The following is a 21563-nucleotide window of genomic DNA, read 5'->3' on the forward strand; positions in this document are numbered from 1 at the left end:
AGTTGGAAGTCAGAGAAATTACTGTGAATAGGATTTATATATACATCCATCTGTGCTTTTCTTTTTATCTCTATGTGTATATGAAGTTAGATATGTGTCTGTATATAGAATGTGTTGTGCTCCATATATCAGTGGTGATTGTTGAGGATAAGCTGCCATTAGCATTCTTGTTAGATGTAATTTTCAAGGTTACCCATTCCCTCCACTGATGGAGATCTCAGCACCAGGGTATTGCAAATACACAGATCAGTGCTTTGTTTAACAAGATCAGTTTCAGCCTTCTTCTCTCTTGTTGTGCTGGGGTGAAAGACATAAGGCAAAATGCTAATGTCAGTGGCAAAACTACCTTACTTAGAAGGATCAAGTAATCCAGATAAAAATAGCAGTGATTCGTAATAAACAGGGCTGCAGCTGGAGTCTTTCTGGAGGCAGGCAAAGACGACTGAAGTTTGTAATTTTAGAAAGCAGGTGTAATATTAAGTAACTTTTCAGAAATACTTCAATACTATATTTGTCACAATATATATACTTAGTGGTAGGTAAGAGGAATGTTTAGGGTCCCTTGCATTTCTACAACATTCAGTGAAGAGACTTTCTTAATACAGAAAGCTGTTTGCTGAGATTGCTGAGAGCCTCCATTTCACAGCCTGCTCCAGGAGACCGGACGCTGGGAGCTTCCCTTCCTGTTCTGGGTTTCCATTCCATTATCTGAGAGCTAATAATAGTACTTTAATGAAGTAGTGACTTGAGAAAGGGTAAGCATCCTGAAAAGGATATGTATGCCCCATCTGAAGAATCTTGAAACTAATGACTGTCAAAATTGGCCATTTGTTATCCTAGGAACACATCTCTAAGAGTCAATTTTTAAAGTATATGTTTTCTGTGGTTTTGGCAGTCTGTTCTGGGGTAGGATATGATGAAGTCATAAATGTTAATTTCACTGGTGATTTAATAAGTCATTCCTGTATGGGAAGAATAGTTTTAAGCATTTGCTTTGTAAGTGTCTATTGAAATAGAAACTTGGGCATGAAACTTGAATGCTTTTCTTTGCTTTTTGAAATAGGCTTAAAAATGAATGCTTGGTCCTTCAAGTATACGATAACAGAGCATTGCTCATTGATCATTACAGTCTGAACTCACACACAGTATTAGTGGTAAATGATGATCTGGGTTTGGGTAAATCTGACTAGAATGAGTTTCATTTATTTCCTTTCTTTTTTTCCTGCTTGAAGTCAGCAAAGAGTCTTGTCAAATAGCTATAATTACATATATCTCTTGGTAGTCATGAATTTATGTTTGCATCTGGCTAAAATTTTTCTTTCTGCTAAATAGGTTTATTTCAAATTATTTACAGTTTAAAAAGGCATTTTTAACACTAATATTTACTTGGCCAAACTAGCCGTAAACAGAATTTATAGGGAAAAAGCTTATTTACTGCTTTTTCTGTCTGTACAGCTGCCAGAGGTATGATAGTAAACTTAGAGGATTTTTCCGAGCTCATGTAGTAAAACTATCATTTTATTACAGGACCAGGGGTGAATTATAGTCTTTATAAAAATAGGGAAACTGTATAAGTTAATAAATTAATAGTTGAGCAAGAGGTCTTATGATAGAGTTTCCAGAGGTAGAAGCACAGGATTTTGGATTGGAGATCTTGAAATTGACTTTCACACTCAGCCTTTTCATAGCAGTTCACAGACACTCATTACTCTCTCTCTCTTATTCCTGCTCCCTTGAGTCATCTGTTTATACAGCCACTCTTCTGCCAGTGATTGAAGTTTGTCTTAAGAAGGCTGATATATCATCAATACTAACCTTGGTGTTCCAAGGTAAGAATTTTGTGTAGCAAGCACCAGAGAGAGGACCTACATGTGGTATCTGTAATTTCATTGTAGTAAAATGCATACATAGTTGGCTGTCTGTAAACAAAAGCTGCTCTCTGGTGAATAGAAAAAAAATCAGTGCTATTAATTTACTCCATGCAATGTATTTGCGTATTGACTTTTTGAAGTAGTTGGACACCTTCCATTTGATAGAAGACAATGATAGAACTGCAAGTCTCAGAGTAAATATCCCTGTACAAAGGATTGCTTTAGTTGTGTTATTTTCCTCCATGGTATGTAAAGGATTGGGAATGGACCATAAAAGCCAAAGGCTTAAGAAGCCTTTGGTTTTCTGATTTTAGATTGATGCTTTTTTAATCTCTTGCTTTGACGGAGAGAGAAAATTCAAAAAAGCAAACAGAGATCAGAAACTGGTGAAAATGGCTGCCCAGAGAAACTTTCGGTGTTACTGTTTTCTAACTGCTAGTCAGTGATTTTATGATGTAACTAATGAGATTAAAATATGATAAAAGATTATTAAAATGATTCAAAGTACTCTTAGATAGCTCAGATGAGTATCCTGTAGGCTTTCAGTCTTAAAAGAAGTTGAGTGATCAAGTAATATAGATTAGCTGAGAGATTTATCTGCTGAAGTGTATTTGTATAAACAAAGTATTTAACTGTTGAAAGATCATGTTTTTTAAATCCTTTGGCTTTTCATTTTATTTGTTCACTACTTTCTTAATGGAATTAAGGGGTATTTAATTGTGGCCTTCATGATGCTCTCTTGTGTCTGAACTACATGAGAATGAAAGGCCCAATTCTGACAGTTGCTTCAGGAAGTTTGCTTTCTGCTATGTACTGTTAGGCCATAAGTCACACATCTTGTTCCTCCTCATGTAAGGTTTAGTTGAGTGAAATTCTCTGGCCAGAATGAAGTCAAGTCAGACTGGATCTTTGATAGTCTTATCACCTAAGCTGCTTCGTATATACTTTAGCTAGTGAGCGCAATGTCTTTGTTTATGCATGTGCCTTATATATTAATTGGGTCATAAAAGTTATATGCCTTATTAATGAATAAGAGAAGAATCATTATTAATGACAGCATGGATTATGTTGGACAGCACCTGGTCCAACCCACCTGTTCATAGTCAACTGGAGCATATTGCTCAGGACCACTGGAAGAGTCTGGCTCCATCTTCTTTACTCCTCCCAGCAGATACTTAAGAACAGTGGTAAGATCCCTCCTGAGCCTTCTCTTCTCGAGGCTAACCAACCCCAGGTCACTCAGCCTTTCCTTGTATGACAGATGTTGCAGTCCCTAATCATCTTCATGGCTCATCAGTGGAATTGCTCCACTGTGTCCCTACCTGTCGTGTACTGCAGAGCCTAGAGCTGGACCCAGCACTCCACATGTGGCCTTAGTAGCACTGAGCAGAGCAGAAGGATCACTTCCCTTGGACTGCTAGCAACTCTCTTCCTAAATGCAGCCCAGGATGCTGTTGTCCTTTGCCACGAGGGCACATTGCTGGGTCATGTTTAGCTGCTTGTCCACCAGGATCCCTGAGTGCTTCTCTGCAAAGCTGCTTTCCAGACTGCCAGCCCCCAAGCCTGTAATGGTGCCTGGGGTTATCCCTCCCCAGGTGCAGTACTTGGCATTTCACAGCATTGATAATTTCGGGACATTCAGTATTTACTTTTACTGTTTTCTGTAAATTAATATTTTGATCTGAAATAGTTTCACTATGAAAATGTTAAAATGGAACTTCCTGACAGTTTCAGAATATATGCAAGGGCAGTCATGAGGGGTTTTTTTTTCCCTCTGAACATATGTTTTGGGGGGAATCCCACCATTCTGCCCCAAATGTCTAAAGCATTCTTTGCAAAGCTCCTCATCACCTTTAGCAAACAATTACCCTAATATGTGGCATGTATTCAGTGTGTTATTTATGCAGGACTAGTGTAATTAAAATACTTCTTATTATTCTCCACCTGCGTGGTTTCTAAGATGTACATTGCCAACACTTTTTTACTTACTTAGAGCACTTGTACATTTTTGTTGGCTTTGTGGCTAAGGTTCTGACGCTTGCATGCTTTCTGCTCTGTACTGGGTCAGTAAAACTCTGTAACGAAATGTCAGTGAAGGTCTACAATAAGCAGGAATTTAGTAATTTGGTTGATTTATCTTTTGGAGGTACGCTGTTGCCCTTCATGGAGTAGCAGAAAACTTTTGTCAGGAAGAGGGTTTGAACAGTGTCTGTTTGGTAACATGGTAACATTTCTAAGAATTAGTGTGCGTTGTGAAATGTAGAAGTCAAAATTTGTGTAGTCATATTTCAACCACCAAAATAAGTGGTTCAAGTCCATAGGAGGAGAAGATTATCAAAATAACTGAAGGTTGTACAAAACATTTAAAAGTTTAAGGAACGTTTTAGGAGTCCAGCTTTAAAAGCCCACTTTATAAACTGGAGCCTATATTACTTCCTGTTTTCAAAATTTTAAACTAATTTTATGTAACAAATTTTTTCATTATCAGAAAGAAATAGTAAAGAAATTTTGTTAAATGGTTCTGTTCCTAGGTATGTTACTGGAATTGGATGATATGATCTCAAAGAATGATTAAATAACTTGATTCCATTAGAAATATCATAAGGAAAATACAAACTTCATTCTAGATAAAAGTGGGCAATTGTTCATTGAGCCGCTCAGTGAAGGTGTCCTTAATCATGATAGAAAAAGCAAAAGCCTCTCCGCTGTACCCAACGCACAGAGAGTTGCTTTATAAAACAACTTTTTTTGTCTCATCCAGGTTTTATTGTATTTTGATTTGAAGTCACTTAATTTTTTTTCCACCCCTTGAAAATAAGTGTTTATTTCCTATGGAACTGGAGTTCAGAAGTAGTGGTGCATGCTGTCTTCTGCTGATGTGGTGGTACGTGCCTCCTTTTGATGTCTTATTTTTTCTCACTAGAAACTCTCTCCTCCTTTTGTCTCAGTATTTTTCTCAATGGAAAAAAAGGCAGTAGTAGACTTAAGGCTCAGGAATTTGCCATGAGAAATGTGGGATATCCTCTAAGATGTATAACCCCTGTGTTTGTAATTACTGCAGTGCTGCATATGATGCCGTCCTTGACAGAAACGTGGCCATTAAGAAGCTCAGCCGACCATTTCAGAACCAAACTCATGCCAAACGAGCTTACAGGGAGCTGGTCCTCATGAAGTGTGTGAATCATAAAAATGTAAGTTTTCAGTAGGTAACCAGAGAAGTGGTATGTATATCGGTTTGTTAGAAAGAAAATTGCTTTGTTTGGAACCTTTTTAAAACAGAAGAAATGAAAAGTAAATTATGCGCAAGGGCTACAGTCTTTCTGGTACTATATGCTCCCATTAGAAAGTGAGAGTATTCTATGTGCTTGTTTAAAAGCTATGCCAAATGGGGGTGCTGATAGTAGGTTTAGGGTGATAGAAAAAAGCAGAATACATTCTTGTCAACTCTTTATCCAGAAATGCATAGGTGGTTGTTGGAATCCTAGCTCCATCCTCTTGTCACTGGGATTTGTGACTCAAAAGCAGTGTTTCTTGAGTTGGAGTACACATGCACAAGTTTCATTCCTTGTTCTAGTCTTCATCTGAAACCTGGCTATATAGATGCATTGTATAGACTGTACAAGACGAGGGGTCATCATGGTGAAGGTTGCTCAAAACTGCCGAAGAAAATTAAGAACCAAAAGCACTTTTCCATTCTCACATATTTGTCTGTAAGCTAGTGCTGTGGAGCCAGGGATTCTGAAGCCTCAACATATTGTGCCACTCCTTCTAATCACAGTGTTCTTGTTGAAATAAATAGCACTACGAGGTTCTAGACTTTCCTGCTTCTTACACCCACTACTCGTTGTATAACATTTAGTATCCATAACGAATTAAAATACTCCTACACTGCAGCAAAAGAGTTATTCCACGGCTGGATGTTAACTGTAACCGCCTATCTATTAGAAGTATCTGTCTAACACTGTATAAGTTTGCTTTTTTGTAGTGAGATACATAGGATTTCCCCATTGCATGGTCAAGGCATCTCCTAAGGATTTATTTTTCCTACAGTTCCTCAATTTCTTCTGTGGCTTGGTGCCATACCTCTGTGCCCCTTCCTTTTCATTAGGAGTGAATTTTTCAGTTTGGTACATGTTTACTCTTGCCTCAGGTTCCGCAATGACTCTTTCTCCTTATGCAGAGCACAAATGAGCTTGAAAAGTGTGATATAAGGTGAGATTTGACACTTGTTCTCAATCACAAATTCACATGGAAAGAAAAAGGACTGACCCTAAAATGGCAGACAGCAGGACTTGTCACCTATAGTGTCCTCTGCCCCACTTCTGTGCATTGGCTTATTCTTACAATTCCACTGTGTTGATCAGGATGGTACATGTTTCTTTCCTATTGACCTGGATGGAAACTACCCTCAGTCAGGCCAATGGACAGGGCTTTGACAATGCAGGGATGAGTGAGTAGTTCTCCCTGTAGGTGGGAGGATGATGCATTCTCACTCCATGTTTTTAATGGACTGGAAAGAGCAGAGGGCGGCAGAAGCAGTATTAATTTTAACTATACAATTCTAAAAATGCTGCATAAGAGCTGATAACAGCACCACGTTGGCTGGGTCAGAGTTTTAATCTGTCTGTACAGAGAAGTGCAAAGGAAGGAGGGGATTTTAAAGGCACCTGTGTGGAGGCAAGAATCAGAATATGTGGACTAGGCAGAAAGAATATTGAACCATTCCTATTAGAAAGCCTATTATAAAGAGGTGAGAGAGGTGGGGAGGAAGACATTCAGACGTTGTCTTCATGGCAACTGTGCTGGTATCTTGTATTTGTTGCCCACACAGAAGGAAAGCAGGGGAAATTCAGATCCCTGAGGTCACATTTTTCCTCTTTGCTGTTTCACACATTCTTATCAGTATCTTTAAACAGCACAGCCCGTTTAAAAAAAAAAAAAAAAAAAAGAGTTACAGTATGTAAGACGTCTTAGCCTAGAAGAATATGTCTACCATTTTAAAGTGCACTCAAAAGCAGTACCTCTCATGATGGAATTTGTGTCAGCGAGTGTGCATATGTGCCCTCAAAGGAATTGAGGCCACGTCAGAGAGCAGGAAGGTCTTCTGTTTTATTTTTAGTAAGATAGTCATTGATTATTTGTCCCCTCAGATGAACATTATTCATATGTAAAAAATTTCTGGCTGTAGCACAAGGACTGCTATGCTAGATTGCGCTGAAGTTTGTCTCTGAACCTGTAACTTCAAAATTCAGAGGACTGTCTCACCCTTAGCATTTTGGTTTGTTTCTAATCCATCTCTCAGAAACCATTTCAAGTGCACCTAGAAGAAATCTTAGATCTGTGGTATTTTATTTTGAATGTTGACAACTTTTTACTGATCTATAAAGTGAGCAGTGTTTGTAGAAATTGAGCAGAGAAAAAACAGAGTTTATCCTTTAACACACACTTCAAAATGGGTTCAACTGCTTACATTTATCAATTCTCTTCATCCTTTTGTCTTACTTTGCTTTTCAGATTATCAGTTTATTAAATGTCTTCACACCACAGAAATCTCTGGAGGAATTCCAGGATGTGTAAGTAACACAGGCAGTAATTAAACTAAAGCTTTAGAGATGTGTGGGGCATTATAGTGTGCTTTGAAAGCAATAACTCAGCAAAATACATAAAATAAGCCCCTCTAAAAAAGATCATGTGTAGTCTACACTGTGGGTAGACAGATATTCTGCATTCCCATATTGAAAGCACTTTTGACACTTAAAAGGTGCAAAATACCAGGTTTCCTAAGCGCTGCAATAGTGTGCAAAGCCTGCTGGTGGCTCTTCTTGAGAGGGTTAGTGTGTTTGTATTTGCCTTCATGTGCAGAGGAAGGGGTACGAGTAGTTAAAAGGGCCTGCTTTTGTGTTTTTAGTTTGCTTGGGAAAGGATAGTAGTTATGTGACTCCCTGACGTTTGTGAGGTTTTGAAATGTGGCACTTCATTTTGAAATAATTTCCTGTAAAATAGACTGATATGAAATATTTCCTCATTTCATATTTGTTTTGATATAACCCTTGACTGCTTAAAATTACTTGCCAGGGGAAGTAGTGCTACGTGTAGAGGACAACTAATGTCTCTGCTGAACATTGCCCTGTTGCACAAGCGTTACTGTGTGTAGTATGAACCTGCCCTGAATTAACTTTTAAATATTCAGTGTTTTATATAGTTGTACTCCTTTTATCTTTCAGTCCTTCCCACATTCTGTATACGTTGTATGGAAATGTATTTCCATTCTACACCCTAGTATCAGTAGTGGAAACAGACAGATAGCACTGGGTGAAGTCAGGCAACTACTGTTCTGGTTTTGGTATACAGAATTTCTGCGTAATATTTTCACTGCAGACTTACGCAGAGCAGAGGAAGGAACTAGTGCTGGAGAGAAGACAAGGTGTGTAGCTCACATTGAAATGAAAAGCTGGTGTTTTCCCCAAAGTTGGAGAATGCTTTGATGTAGAGTTACAATTGTCTCATAAGAAATGAGCTGATGTGTTTAACTTACTGCTGTAGGGGATTGGGTTAACATCCTGCTGAGGCTGTTCGTGAAGCTTATTTATCAGAAGCACAAGACCAATTAGTTGTAATGAGAATTGTGTGAAGTCATGCAATCTTAGGCAAATTTTTGAAGACATTTCACCTGGGGTTGCATATTTTAGCCTCTCAGACATCTATACTGCTCTCCAATTCCTACTTGTACTGTGGTAGCCATTCCTCATAATGGTCAAAGGCAAAGCAGTCGTGTCATTTGGAAGAGCTTGTGGCTCTTCCATTTTCTGCATGTGTCGGTGTTGTGCTGCCTGCCTATGTAGGCTACAGTCTCTGCCATGGGGAATGCACCAAGAAAGGGCCAGCAATCCACCTGTTCTGCTGGGATGCTAAAAGAATGGTGTCTGCAGTGAGATGGTACAGTGAGAAACAAACACCACAATGGTACAGTTGTGAGTGGGCCCGGTCTCTAGCTCTGTTGCGCCCAGTCATCAGAAATAAAGTGAATTTTGAAGCATGAAAAGGCATTGTTACTTATTTAAGATGATGCTATGGTTCCTCTTCAACCCAGACAATAACCCTATGATTTCTCATTCAGTTACCTGGTAATGGAGTTAATGGATGCCAATCTGTGCCAGGTCATTCAGATGGAGCTAGACCATGAGCGAATGTCTTATCTACTGTACCAAATGCTCTGCGGTATCAAGCATCTTCACTCTGCAGGAATTATTCACAGGGTAAGGGGCCTTTGGTTTAAAACTTAAGGCAGCATATGACATTATCATGAAGACTTTAGAAACACTTGAATTTCTTGCGTACTGTGGATCGAAGCTCTATCTCCCAGTAAAATGACTGTAAACCTACAAGTCATAGTCCATCCCCTTAACAGAGTGGCTTCATGCTTGTGTTAGGAATGAGATTATTTGTGAAGTTAATCAGACAAAAAAGTAATGTGATTATAAAACAGAACAAAACAAAAACTATATAATAAGAGCTGGAAACCTTCAAAGTGATTATGATCTCTGAAATATGTAGATAAATGTTATGTACATCTACCGTGCATGACATTCAGATGCTTTGAATGGGTGTTGTGATGTGGTCCAAGTATTGCTTGATCACGATCTGCAGAGGTCAAGGCATATGGAATTGGAATATGCCATCATTCATGTGTGCTAAAACAAATGAAATGACTCCTAAGAATATATTAAATGCATCCTCTCATTTTGCTGTCCCACGTCCGAGTGCTGCACCTGGTAAGGATGCGGTACCTGGCTGTGAATGCCAGAGGCAGCCCTATGGGTGACTGTTGACAAGAGAGGGAACGGCTCATGTGACTGTGAGCAGGAGGCAATTCTGAATGGATTGAAAATACCCTGAGTTAACTTCTTTATTGAGATGTGCTTTTATTAATTTGGGATTTCCAGCTGAAAAAAACAAATCCAAAAATATTTCCCTTCTGCTATGAGAGGAAGAAGAGAAGGGCTGATAAAATGGGTTACAAAGTGGAGGTTGTTTTACAATATACAGAGGTCTCCTTTCTCGGCATGTTGTATGTTTAGTGAAGGATGATAGATTTTGCTTCCAGATAGTCATCCAGCAATGGATGAATTGAATTATAAATGAAGCCTTAAGACATCTCCAAATGTACAGTTGGAATCAATGTGTTAGGCTCACAGCACACACACAAAAAAAATACTCAAAGCAGCACTCTAATACTAATCCTAGTTTCTTGAACTTCTAAATGCAATTAATTTAACACCAGTAGGCTCCTGCTATCCAGGTAAAGCTCCACAGTATGCCAAGTTAGAACACCTTCCAGAAGAGTTTGCTAGAGAAACAGTAGCAAGGTTTTGCTGTGCATTTACAAGTATTTCTGATAGTAACTCTGAGTGTCAGGAGAGTAGAAGAATATTTGAAGGGTGACCTAAAATATCAATCCATGTCACAGCTGTGCCTGGCTTTATGAAGGACAGTCATATGTCTTTTCACTGTCTTTTGCAGGATTTAAAACCAAGTAATATTGTGGTAAAATCTGACTGCACGTTGAAGATTTTGGATTTTGGACTGGCCAGAACTGCAGGCACTAGCTTCATGATGACTCCATATGTGGTGACACGTTACTACAGAGCACCAGAAGTCATCTTGGGAATGGGCTACAAGGAGAACGGTAGGGCTGCAATTTCATAGCAAGCCAGTGCAACCTGAAGTGTAAGGTCTACCTCTACAATTGTAAGGGGCACCAGAAGGAGAAAAAGAAAATGTAATGGGAAATGACATCTTGAATTTAAAAGGCAGGTCATTTAGAGCAGTTTCTCACTGTTGTGAACTGTAGCTACAAAATGTTTTTGGGATACAATGCTGGTGAATTTATCAGTGGGGGATTGCAGAGTAATGAGAAACTTGTTCTTCATTGTGGTTAAAATTAACAAATACAGTTAGCTCTTTCTGACCAGAATGTCTTTGGCTTGTGGCTGTGCACCAGTGTGGGAACCACTAGAATTGCTGAACAAGTGATGTGTTCTAAATTTAAGTCTGGGTCTCTGAATTGTTTGAGGGGAAAAAAAGAGGTCCAAGCTGAAACAGGGAATCCTAACTCTTCCAGAATTTGTCCAAATCCAGAGCTAGATCTGAATTTCAGGAGCGGTTTCTGTCTTTATGATAAGTTTAAAGTCTCAGGTTTTGCTGACAGGTTTCATGTGGTCAAGATCTAGGTATAAATTTTGCAGTTTTAGGGTTGTTTTTTTTTAATGGAAAGCAGAGTTGGAGAGAAGAGGAAAAAGCTGAAGCTAAAAAACCATGCATCTAATTTGTACGTAATCTCCCTAGATGTAAATAGGATTTTGCTCTGAACAGTCTGTGAGGGATCTGGATACCTCTTGGTGCCTGGAAAGATTGTGAAAAGCAGGTAGGGTGTGCTCACTATAGAGAAGCAGGTAAGGAAGAATTCACATTTTGCGGGGGAAGAAGGGAAAATTTTAAGTGATTCTCATTTTGTAACAAACCTGAGAATTGCATCCAAGTGCCAGGTAGACCAGGCAGGAAAGAAGGGGATACAACATATAGTGGAGAAAAATCTGCTATAACTCAGATTCTGCTGTCAAAAGCTACCACTTCTGTGTTTAACAAGGACATTTTTCAATGATAAATACAGCAAACATCAAAACCAGGAGTTTATTAAAAAGTCTCCTACTTAATTTACATTGAAAAGATTATCTAAACTGCGGGAGAACTTTTACTAACAGCCAACTGCCTCCTGTAAAGGGCAGTGAAGCTGCTTCTGGAAGCTGATTCTGTGAGTTAAGCAAGAATAAAGGCATGTTCACACACCTTCTTCCAAAATTAGCAAGTCTCTGCATGAATTATTTGTAATGTTTATGAATTTACATTACACATTTTAATATGAAAGTCTAAAAAGAAGAGAATTATTAAGCAGAGTCTAAGCATACAGAATAATTTCTGCATCTTCCTTAAACTATTCTGTAACTGATATTTTTGATAAGTGCCATCAGAAATTTTAACTAGGCTCAGCACGCTTTAGGTAGTTCCTTAGTAAACAGAGTTCCTTCTATTGTGAAATGAATTATTTTGCCTTTTTTTTTCCTTTTCAGACATTTAGTAGATGATTACCAATGTTGTTGTTATTGTCCCTGAAAGGACGGATAAAGCACTTGCTTTTGACAGTATTAAAATTGCACCAAGAAAAAATTAGACACACTGTTGCAATGAAATACACAGCTGGGAAGGTACTAAGAATGTTTGCCACATCCAAAGGTCCTGATCAAATGCCAATTGAAGTTAACACAGAGACTTCCTTTGACTTCCCTGGGCAATGAATCTAGCTCAAGATGAGTGATCTAGTCGTACTTGTAAAGTGATAATAACGTAAACAGAGAAAGAAAACAAAATATTTTAAAATGAAGGTCAGCTGTCAGAGGAGCCAGTGTGCTTGAAGGCTCTGATCCAGCCCCCAAGGAACTCAATAGAAAAGGTCGTTCTTTGCTTGCCTGCTCTGGCCTATTGGCCTATGCTGCCACATTACTAAAGATCCTCTACTTTTTTTTTTCCCCCTTTTACTACGTACACTGCCTGTATAAGGGCTGTTCACTGCTTTCATTTTCTTTCTGCACTTGGTTGGCTAAAGATGCATAATTATAACCAGTTTGCTGCCCTTCTGTGGAAGGTCCCAAAACTGTCACTATGAAGAAAACTCTGCCACTGCCTCAGGCATGCTCTTGCTGTCCCATGCCCCTGATACCTGTACCCTCCTTTTCCCAAATGGAACATTCCACCTTTATTTTGTTTTACCAAGAAATCAGTTGTTTGTTTGTTTCTTTGGTTTGTTTTGGATTGCTTTTGAAGGATAAGAAGGGGGAAGAAAAAGAGGAGACACTGGTAGTGTAGGTCAAACACAACCACAAAATGAGGATTCAAAGCTGAGAAACAATGTAGTCTTCTAAAGCATTTGAAAGACCTTTTTTCCCTTCACATGGAATATAGGTCTTTTCTCTCTGTGCATATCTGTCTAGCCTTTTTGCTTGTAAGACTTAAAGGGCAAAAGCCCCACCCCAGACCAAGCCAAGTGGATAACGTGACTATGCATATTGCATCTAAAAGCCAAAGGCAGGATCAGAAAGATGAGAAATGCTCTTTGTGTTGTTGGTACTTGTCCTGCAAAGTGTTTGTTCTAGCATTTATTTTGAGCACCTACACAGTAAAAAGCAGAGTCCACACAGGTCACACTCTCCAGTTCTTTCCAGTCAATATGTAGGTACAGAGAGATACATATAGATAGATACCTATAGATAAGACATAGGTACAAATCCTGAAGCAGGAGTTTTAAATAACCCTTAAGAGTGGTATTTATCCATATGGCCTTTACTCGTGTGAGCAGTTCCATTTGGAACATCATGTGTACTGCTGCAGAGCAACGCAGTCCTGCAGGACAAAGCCTACCTTGCCTGGCTGCAAGTAGGATTTATTCCAGATTATCATTATCTGGGTTTGTTGGTTTTTTTTCTTAAAAAAAGAAAAAAAAAGTTGTTTTTTCATCATAAACTCATTGTATACCTTGGGCCTGTGCAGTTGTTAACTTGATCTTACCTGCTAGCTGTGGACCTTTCCCCAGAAATGTGGATTTAAAACTTTTTCCACCATTGTTACCAACTACTGTTGAGCTGACTGACACAGTTTTCACTTTGTCTATTTTAGCTTTTGGTGAGATGTAAAATAACCCAACAAAACCACAAAACAAACTGTACTGTTCTGGTCAACCTGCTCTTTCTCCCCTCCTTTAGGAGTGAAAAGTCGTAGTTAACTTTGCTTTTTTTTTCCCTTCTTCTTCACTTCCCTGTCTCTGCTGTTCTAGTGGATATATGGTCTGTGGGATGCATTATGGGAGAAATGGTTCGCCACAAAATCCTCTTTCCAGGAAGGGACTGTATCCTTGTGCCATTTGCTGCAGCTTCACCTATTATTTGTTCCTCTCTTCCACCCCATCCCTTTTACCATATAATGACTGTACCAGGAGTGTAAGATAGAAGCAAAAAGTTGAATCCCAGAGGTATGAGTAATGAACAGAGCGCACTACTGATATGAACAAAATTAAAAATGAAAAACAGATGCACAGAATTATTTCAGTCAAATAAGTTACTTTATTTTAAAACTCCTAATCATTCCATTTTATGTAGTCTTTATGTCGTACTAATAAGCAATATAGAAAACAAGCATTATGATTGCAAATTGGATAGCTTTACTTATTCTTCAAACGAAAAATAAGAAAAAAAGAAAAAGAATCCAAACTTGGCCCATCTGGTTTCTGTAAATCTGTTTTTCTGCTTTTATGTTTTGGAAATAGTGACTTCATAACATTTGTGGTGACATCATAATCTTTTGCTTGCTAATGCATCATGGATTTGGATTAATCTCAATGCTGTATGGGCTCAGAGTTGAGTCAATACAACATTTTTTTATTCTTTAAAACAAAACAAAGAATTTGACTCGCCCAGTTTAAGGCAACCATTTATCTGTTGTGGTGTCCAAATTGGCCTGAAATCAGATTCTCTTGATTTAAAATTGGACTTTCCTTTACTTGCATGAGGTCTGTGTCATTACTTAAACTGTATTTCCCTCTAATCTTGTTGTTCTTGTCTTGGGTGATATTATTTTTACCACTTCCAAGGTGGTGAAAGCAATATTAGAAAATGAAAACAAAAGAGGAGGTGTTTGCTTAGCCTTTGGTTTATCACAGGCTAAGCAAAGCAATTTGCCCACAGTGTTTGGGAAGTGTAAGTAGTGTGTATTTTGCCCATCAGAATTAAATGCAGCCGTATAACGTTTTCCACTTTCAGAAACAAAAAGGCATATTATTTTCAGCAAATTGGCAGAAAGTCACCATAAAAATCTGGCATAAGCAGACACTGGCAGTTGGTGTGGAGAAAACCGAGCCTTTACAGACATGTAGTCCTGGAAGTAATTATTTTTTTGCTGTCTCTTGAGTGATTCCTGTAGTGTTTGATAGAGTTAGGTCTTGCGTGTCCTATTTTCACAGCTCTCCTGACTTTCTGAAAACAGCTGTGCCCAGTAGCCAGGTGAAGATGCAGTTATACTTTACTGGCAGGTAGATGGGGAAACTGCATGTATCTCCTGTTTGCTGAGGAGGAAACAGTAACATTGTACTGGCATCCAGTCATATAGGAACATGGACTGGAAAGTTATGGGTTGCAAAACATGACAATGAAGTAAGAATGGTGGTGTTTCTTAGTAGTTGATATCTTCGAGATGTCACTCCATAGGTACTGAGCTTTTCCTGCAACATGTGGAGCAGGCTGCACACCACCTTGTGCTGTAAGCTGAATGCGAAGAGCAGCTCCCAGCATTCATGAGACCTGTAATTCAGTGTGATAGTTATCATGTGTTTCAGTGGTAACAACACCTCAGAAACACCATCATAACTCTTCTTCCAAATACTGTGCTCTTTTCTTTTTTTAATGAAAAAACTAACAGTTCTTTTTATAAAATCTAAATGTCCTATAATACACTTGAGGTTCAGCTGTAAATGCTGAGGATATTTCCATTTAGTCTATTTGGAGAGAAGTCTAAGTTTTTAGTTGATAAGCAACTAGAATACAGGAAAAAAGCTATTTTAATGTAGAATTGAGTACTGTGGTTAGTGGGTTGCTCTTCTTTTTGAACAACAAATAGTATTTAAGAGTGATGTTCTTCTGCTCATTTCCAGAAAGAAATAAATGCTATATAATTTAAACAACACAGCTTTTTAAAAATCATTCGGACATGATAATTACTTTGTTCCCGTCTGGCTGTGACAACAATCTCATGTGGTGGTGTCTTATTCAGGGATAACAACAGAATATTTTAAAAATACCTTTTAACATTTCAGTATTAGTTAGAAATAACAACTGTTGTTTAAGAGATGCAGAAAACTTTGTGTAAATTGTGGGGTAGTCCTACTTTTTAAATCATTGGAAATCCCATACCCTAAAATGCAGCGTATGTGGGCTGGGTAACAACTGCTACCACGTTTTAGTGGTGGGTTTATTCAGGTGAGTTGGAAGGATTTCTTTTTTTTATTAAATTAAAAAAAAAAAAGAAGAATTTGTATATTAATTTCCAAGTCAATACTCATTTGTTAACCAGTTTGACCCCATGAATAAGGGTTTTCAGTGTTAGAATGACTGGCTTGTATATGGGTCCATACTGCTTCTCCGACCATGGCTGTTGAGCAGATCTAGTTGCCTCCTAGGAAGAGCTGGAGAAGCATTTATGCAGCTGCAGGTACACTTCACAGAACAACATTACAATAAAGCTTCCCTTGGGCTACTTAAGGCCTTCTACCAGTGGGTTTTCTAGCTGGAAGGGACAAGTCTATAAGGAAACTAAAAGTTTTGGTTCTTTTTAATTATTCAGAAGAATGACTACTGTGCGTACTTGCTATCAGTGTAACGAGCTTACTCATTTGTAGTGTGAAGTAAGAACATTAATATATGGGACAGTATGCATCGAAGAAAAATTTCACAGCTGCTGCCAAGTTTTATGGAAAGAAAAATTTTAAAAAGGTAATCTTAACTAAACCATTGCACTGAGTTACGCCATTGCACTTAGGTGCTGCTAACTTTAAATGAAATTTCATTTTTAAAGTCTCCATGGAAATTAAAACACAGAGAAGATTAATTTCAGATCATCTCATCTACATAAATAAGAAACTCTAAGTTACTATAAGAAAGCTCTGACATCTGTGTAGACTACAGATAGCAAGAAAGAAAAAAGTCCAAACTTACTCTATGTTGCTATGAATATCCAAAATGGATTGTGAAGGGAAGCCAGCATTAACAGATCAAGTTAATGTTTTCTGTGGCCAGATTTCCAAATATTCCTTTGTTCGCCAGTTGTCTTTGAGTGGTGGGATTAAGAGATGCTCTCTGACATCTGACAGAGAGTATTCCATTGTATTTTCCCAGGAATTTATATGGGAAAAAAAATTCCTTGCCGTAGGGAAAAAAATCTGATTCAAGAAAGTCTTTTAGTAAAAAAAGTTTCCATTCCATTATTCATTAGCAGAATTTGTGCATTTGCAGTATGATCTGCATTTATTAGCAGGTAAAATCCTAGTGTTTTGAGTGCGTGTTGGGGATTTTCTTAAACTTTGGTGTAATAAAACCTCTGCACTTCTCTTTGGTGCAGTCTGTTGTTTTTCATGTTCCCAGTAGTATTTTCTTAAGCCTTGTTTTGTCTTTAAAAAAAAACCACACCCAAAAATCCCCCAAAATTTAGCATCAGGATTATTTAAAAGAGACTATTACGAATGGCTGGCCTGGCTCTCCGGATTGGAGACATGGTACCGGCTGGTACATGTTAGCCTGCTGCTTAAGAGTCTGTTAGCTATGATGGCATTGATGGTAAAGTTTGGATTTTATTCAGCTGGATGATTTTTCCCTGGGTATATGGTATTTTGTTTGAGACTCAGGATTTTTTTTGATGGTTTTACTGGGGGAAGTTTGCTCATATGGGGTGAGGTCTGGCTCAAAGAGACCAGCATAGCTGTGAAGATGATTTGGCTGTTGCCATTCTTCTATTTCTTTTTTAATTCAGATATGTATACTCTAGCAGTTTATAGTGCCATTTGTACTTAGTATAAAAACTGCATGCTGCCCGTGATCTGCATGGTGTTTGGAGTGGATCCCAGCTGCTACAATGAAGATGGTTCATCGCTTGTTTCCCAATAGTCCCCTTAAAGATTTTCAGCATGGGTCTGGACATGCAGTTTTGAAAGTGGCCAAGTGTTGAGGTGTAGATATGTGCTACACCTACTGCTGCCTCATACATATTTCAGCCAAGGCAAGTTAGTTGCCTTTTTAGGCACTTAGGAAAATTGGATGGTCTCAAAGATCATTTTTTTTGTTTGTTTGGTTTTTCCCCCCTCCTTTCTGTGCCATTAATCAGCTTTTGCTTGATGGCAACTCTACTAATTTGAGCTGAGTTTCACTGGTACAGTTTAGCAGAGAATTTAGAACTTGGAGACAAAACAGATAGTACTGAAGTGTCTTTTGTCAAGAGTGTGTAGGTATTTGGTCAGGATCAAAGTAGAGGACTGGAACACACTCAAAATCACATATCGTTTATCAGAAATGAAAATATACAAGTATACTTAAACGATATGCTAACCTGTTTGTATTGTAGCAGGAGAGACTACCTGCGGGATTCCTGCTGGAAGAGGTAAAATGAGCGTACTTGAATACTCTTGAGATATGGGAAGAGATACTTGAAGGTCAAAATTTAAATTCATCTAAAAAGTGGGTCTGAAGCTAGCAACTGCAGGATCTGCAAAACATGTTTTAAATGTTACTGTCTGTTAGGTGCAATGTAGTGTGTTCCACATTCCTTGGCAAGCTTCTCCATAGGGGTCTCTTACTGCAATGCTTTTTTTTTATACACTTATATTCAAAAGAAAATGGGAGACAGGGAAAGGCATGAGTATTCCTCATGCCTCCACTCATTTTTCAGCTTGCATCTCAGGATTCCAATGGCCTTTTCTTAATATACGTGTACCTCTTAATATCCTGTGACATCCCTTCCCATCCCTCTGCAAGCTCTGGTGTTCTGAAAGGGACAGTGGAGCATGAGTTACCAAGTAAAAACAATAGTTTTTCAGCACTTGTTTGGCACTGCAACCTAAGAGCCAACCTCCGAGGAAGAGCACAGATTTAGATGTAATTCATATCTCCTCCTGCATTCCTCTAGGTGGACCAGGCTCTGGCACGTGCCTGTCTACTGCAGATCAGTTCTGTCTGTGCAAAATGAAGTTGAGCATCTGCTGGTCTGAATCCCAGAGAGGGATGGCTCAGCTGTGTCATAAGAAGGCGTGCTGCATATCAGTTTGGAACTCACAGAAAGTTTAAAAAAAAAAAAGGATATAAATTCATACATTTGTTTGAAGCATCAAACTTGTAAAATTGTGGCAACTCCCTTTTAGGCCATCTAGAATCTGTCAGTAGAGTAGCTGAACTCTATAGTGTTTTGCAACTTCAGTTGCAGGTAGTAAATTAGAAGTCAATAATGCAATATTCAAACACTTTGGAACCGTGTTACTGTTATTGAGAAATAATAAGGTTTTAATTACATCCTGTGGAAAGTGGTGTTTCAAATTAGAAAGGAAAGACTTTCTCAGGAAATCTTAATGGATTCAGCTAATACTGTGCTGAGCACTTGTTAAAACATGTTGAAATTCATGCATATAATAAATACAAGTATGAAGGGAAGGTTTCAGGAATCTCAGTGAGGTCCTAAGATTGGAATGTCACAAAACTGGGAGTTTGCTATGATTTCGACAGAATTGAGGGCAGCAAGGGTTTGGTGGGTTTGGGAGGGTTTTAATCTTTTTCAAGCGTTTGAGCCATAGTCACACTTGTCATTAGGAGTACTGCACATCATGAAGTTTCCTTGGCATTGGCATTCTGAAGCCTTTGTAGCTGTGCTATCCAGAGCTTGTGGGAAAAAAAGCAGCTTCACCCATGTATTACCAAGAATTACCAAGTATTTTTATAAACCATGTCCTTTTTTATTGCATAGAAATAACAGAAAAAAAACCTGTAAAAACAAGGTACAGTGTCCAATACAGACTGCTCTATTTTTCTTCCTGAAAATTCAGTAAGGGCCTAGAAGTGGTTCTTCAGAGCAGATCTCAGTGCAGACCTGCAGGAGCACTCAACAACAGAGATGGACGTAAAGGGAGGTCCTACCCAGCAAGGTATCTTTTCATTTCAGGAGGGTTTGGAGAGAGAAACTCACTGTGTTGGGACAGGCATGCTCAGTCACCTTGAAATTCTACTGAAGTTTGCACCTCAGCCATTGGGAAACAGCACTGTGTGCTAAATATTTTGGCCTACAATTACACAAATAAAATCAGGTATCATAATTTGCTTGATAAATATGTCTATCATAGTCTTCTCAAGTCAGTTTTGAGGACATGACCATCTCTTTCAGCTTGCAGAGGGGTTATTTCTGCATCACTAAAACAGGAGCTATTACAAATTTGAATGTTGGCATTCTCACTAATGCTCTGGGCAGAGAGAGAAACTGTGAACTAGCTCATGAGGTTGAGAAAGGTAGCAAAGCTCATTCAGCTGTGCCTGCCTCTCTGGTCTCCAGAGTTTCCCTTGTCATGCATTTCATTAATTTTAATTGGAATGTCATGATTTTCATTGAATGATAACTGGAGCTTACTGAGTGCAGGTCTGAAGAGCCACCTCAGTAGGAGTTTTAGCAAGGACAGCTGCAGATTTTCCTTATGGGGTCCCTTTCATTATGTTTTGTCAAGTCCCAGAGAACCTGCAATTTGGCAGGGGGAGAATGCAGGGCCATTATGAAGGAATGAGGAAGGAAACGAGCTATGGTGTCTTCAGTGTTAGAGTGACATCCATGCTTTTTCCAATTCATCCAGCATGGTAGGAGCAGCTTTCTGCAGAAACAGAAAAGGAAATTGTATCCACAGCTGAGTTACAAGGGAGGTGTCCATGGAAGGTTAGCTTGGATCCTTTCCATATAGAGACATCTTTGTCTAGTTCTACAATTCCTGATCCTTCTGCACCTTTGCTGAAGGGAATCTGAAACCTGGAAGAATAAGCAAGCACTCATTTGGGTCAGTACGTGACACTAAAGCACAACAAGGAAAAGATGTTTTATTAATGTTCTTCAATCCCGACTCTCAATCCTCACCATTAATTCTGATCACCTTCCCTGTGAAGGCTGTGTCAGCAGCCAGACCAGACTGTTTCCCCAGGACACAAGAAGGCTTAGGGGGCAGGGGGCATGCATGTGCAGCAACAGAGCAACTTCTGTTCACCCTCCTCAAACTCTCTTGAAGCCCCTGGGGAGGTTTTGGAGGTTCCTGTGGAGGACGGGTTAATTCCCCAAATGTTTTGCAAGACAGCCTTGGCACAATCACTGTAGAGAGTATTTCTTAACTGTTTGGCATGGAATCAGAACCAGGAGGTGGCCCAGAGGTTAAGATTTGGTGTAAGAGTGAAGTATTTCCTTTGTTGAGGAGAACACTTGCATGTGGTTTGTGGTGGGCATTTATTCAAGGGGGCTATGCCAGGGACATTTGGTGTCCTTGGAAAACTTACTTGTGTTTTGAAGTATATGCACACTCAAGAACATATTTCAGAGCGGCTCTGCGCAATAATCTGATTTGTATGGATTTTGAACAAATTAAAAATCCCCTACTCTTACTAATTCAGGACACAGGTATTCTAATGGAGAAGGGGCTTCTCATTAAGGGCTACCCAAATCTCAAGAATTTGACTTCAGAGAGTTGTGAAAAGTTGTAGGTTTAATTCGTTAACACTGTTTCATGTGATCTTAAAACATAAAGGCAAATAGTTGCTAAACTGAAGTTTTACCTAGAGTCACACAGGTCTCTGACTATGTTAGCCTGCATTTGATCAAAGCTTAGGGATATTCCACGTTGGTGGAGTAGTACCAGGGTTCATTAATATCTTGCATTTGGAAACAATCTTCAACCAAAATTAAGCTTTCAGTGCTTTGGAGTTGAATGCAAATGTTTAGAGATTGTGGTTGGTTTGTTTTTCTGATGCTTGTATGACTGAAATTACTCAGGTGACATCTGGATTGATGTTGGACTAAATGAAACTGAGGTTT

The 21563-nt window shown here is 38.8% G+C and overlaps 1 protein-coding gene across 3 annotated transcripts in view; it reads left to right on the plus strand.

Moving 5' to 3' along the window:
* The window catches only part of MAPK10 (mitogen-activated protein kinase 10), a 104027-nt gene that overhangs the window by 35854 nt on the left and 46610 nt on the right, over positions 1-21563 (plus strand). For all 3 annotated transcript variants that reach the window (XM_075090355.1, XM_075090353.1, XM_075090354.1), the window contains exons 3-7: positions 4933-5062; positions 7386-7444; positions 8989-9127; positions 10392-10557; positions 13756-13827. In XM_075090355.1, coding sequence (XP_074946456.1) covers positions 4933-5062; positions 7386-7444; positions 8989-9127; positions 10392-10557; positions 13756-13827 — 566 coding nt within the window. The remainder of the gene's footprint in view (positions 1-4932; positions 5063-7385; positions 7445-8988; positions 9128-10391; positions 10558-13755; positions 13828-21563) is intronic.

This window comes from Phalacrocorax aristotelis, chromosome 4 (genome assembly GCF_949628215.1).
Source record: "Phalacrocorax aristotelis chromosome 4, bGulAri2.1, whole genome shotgun sequence".
In the NCBI taxonomy this organism is placed as follows: domain Eukaryota; kingdom Metazoa; phylum Chordata; class Aves; order Suliformes; family Phalacrocoracidae; genus Phalacrocorax; species Phalacrocorax aristotelis.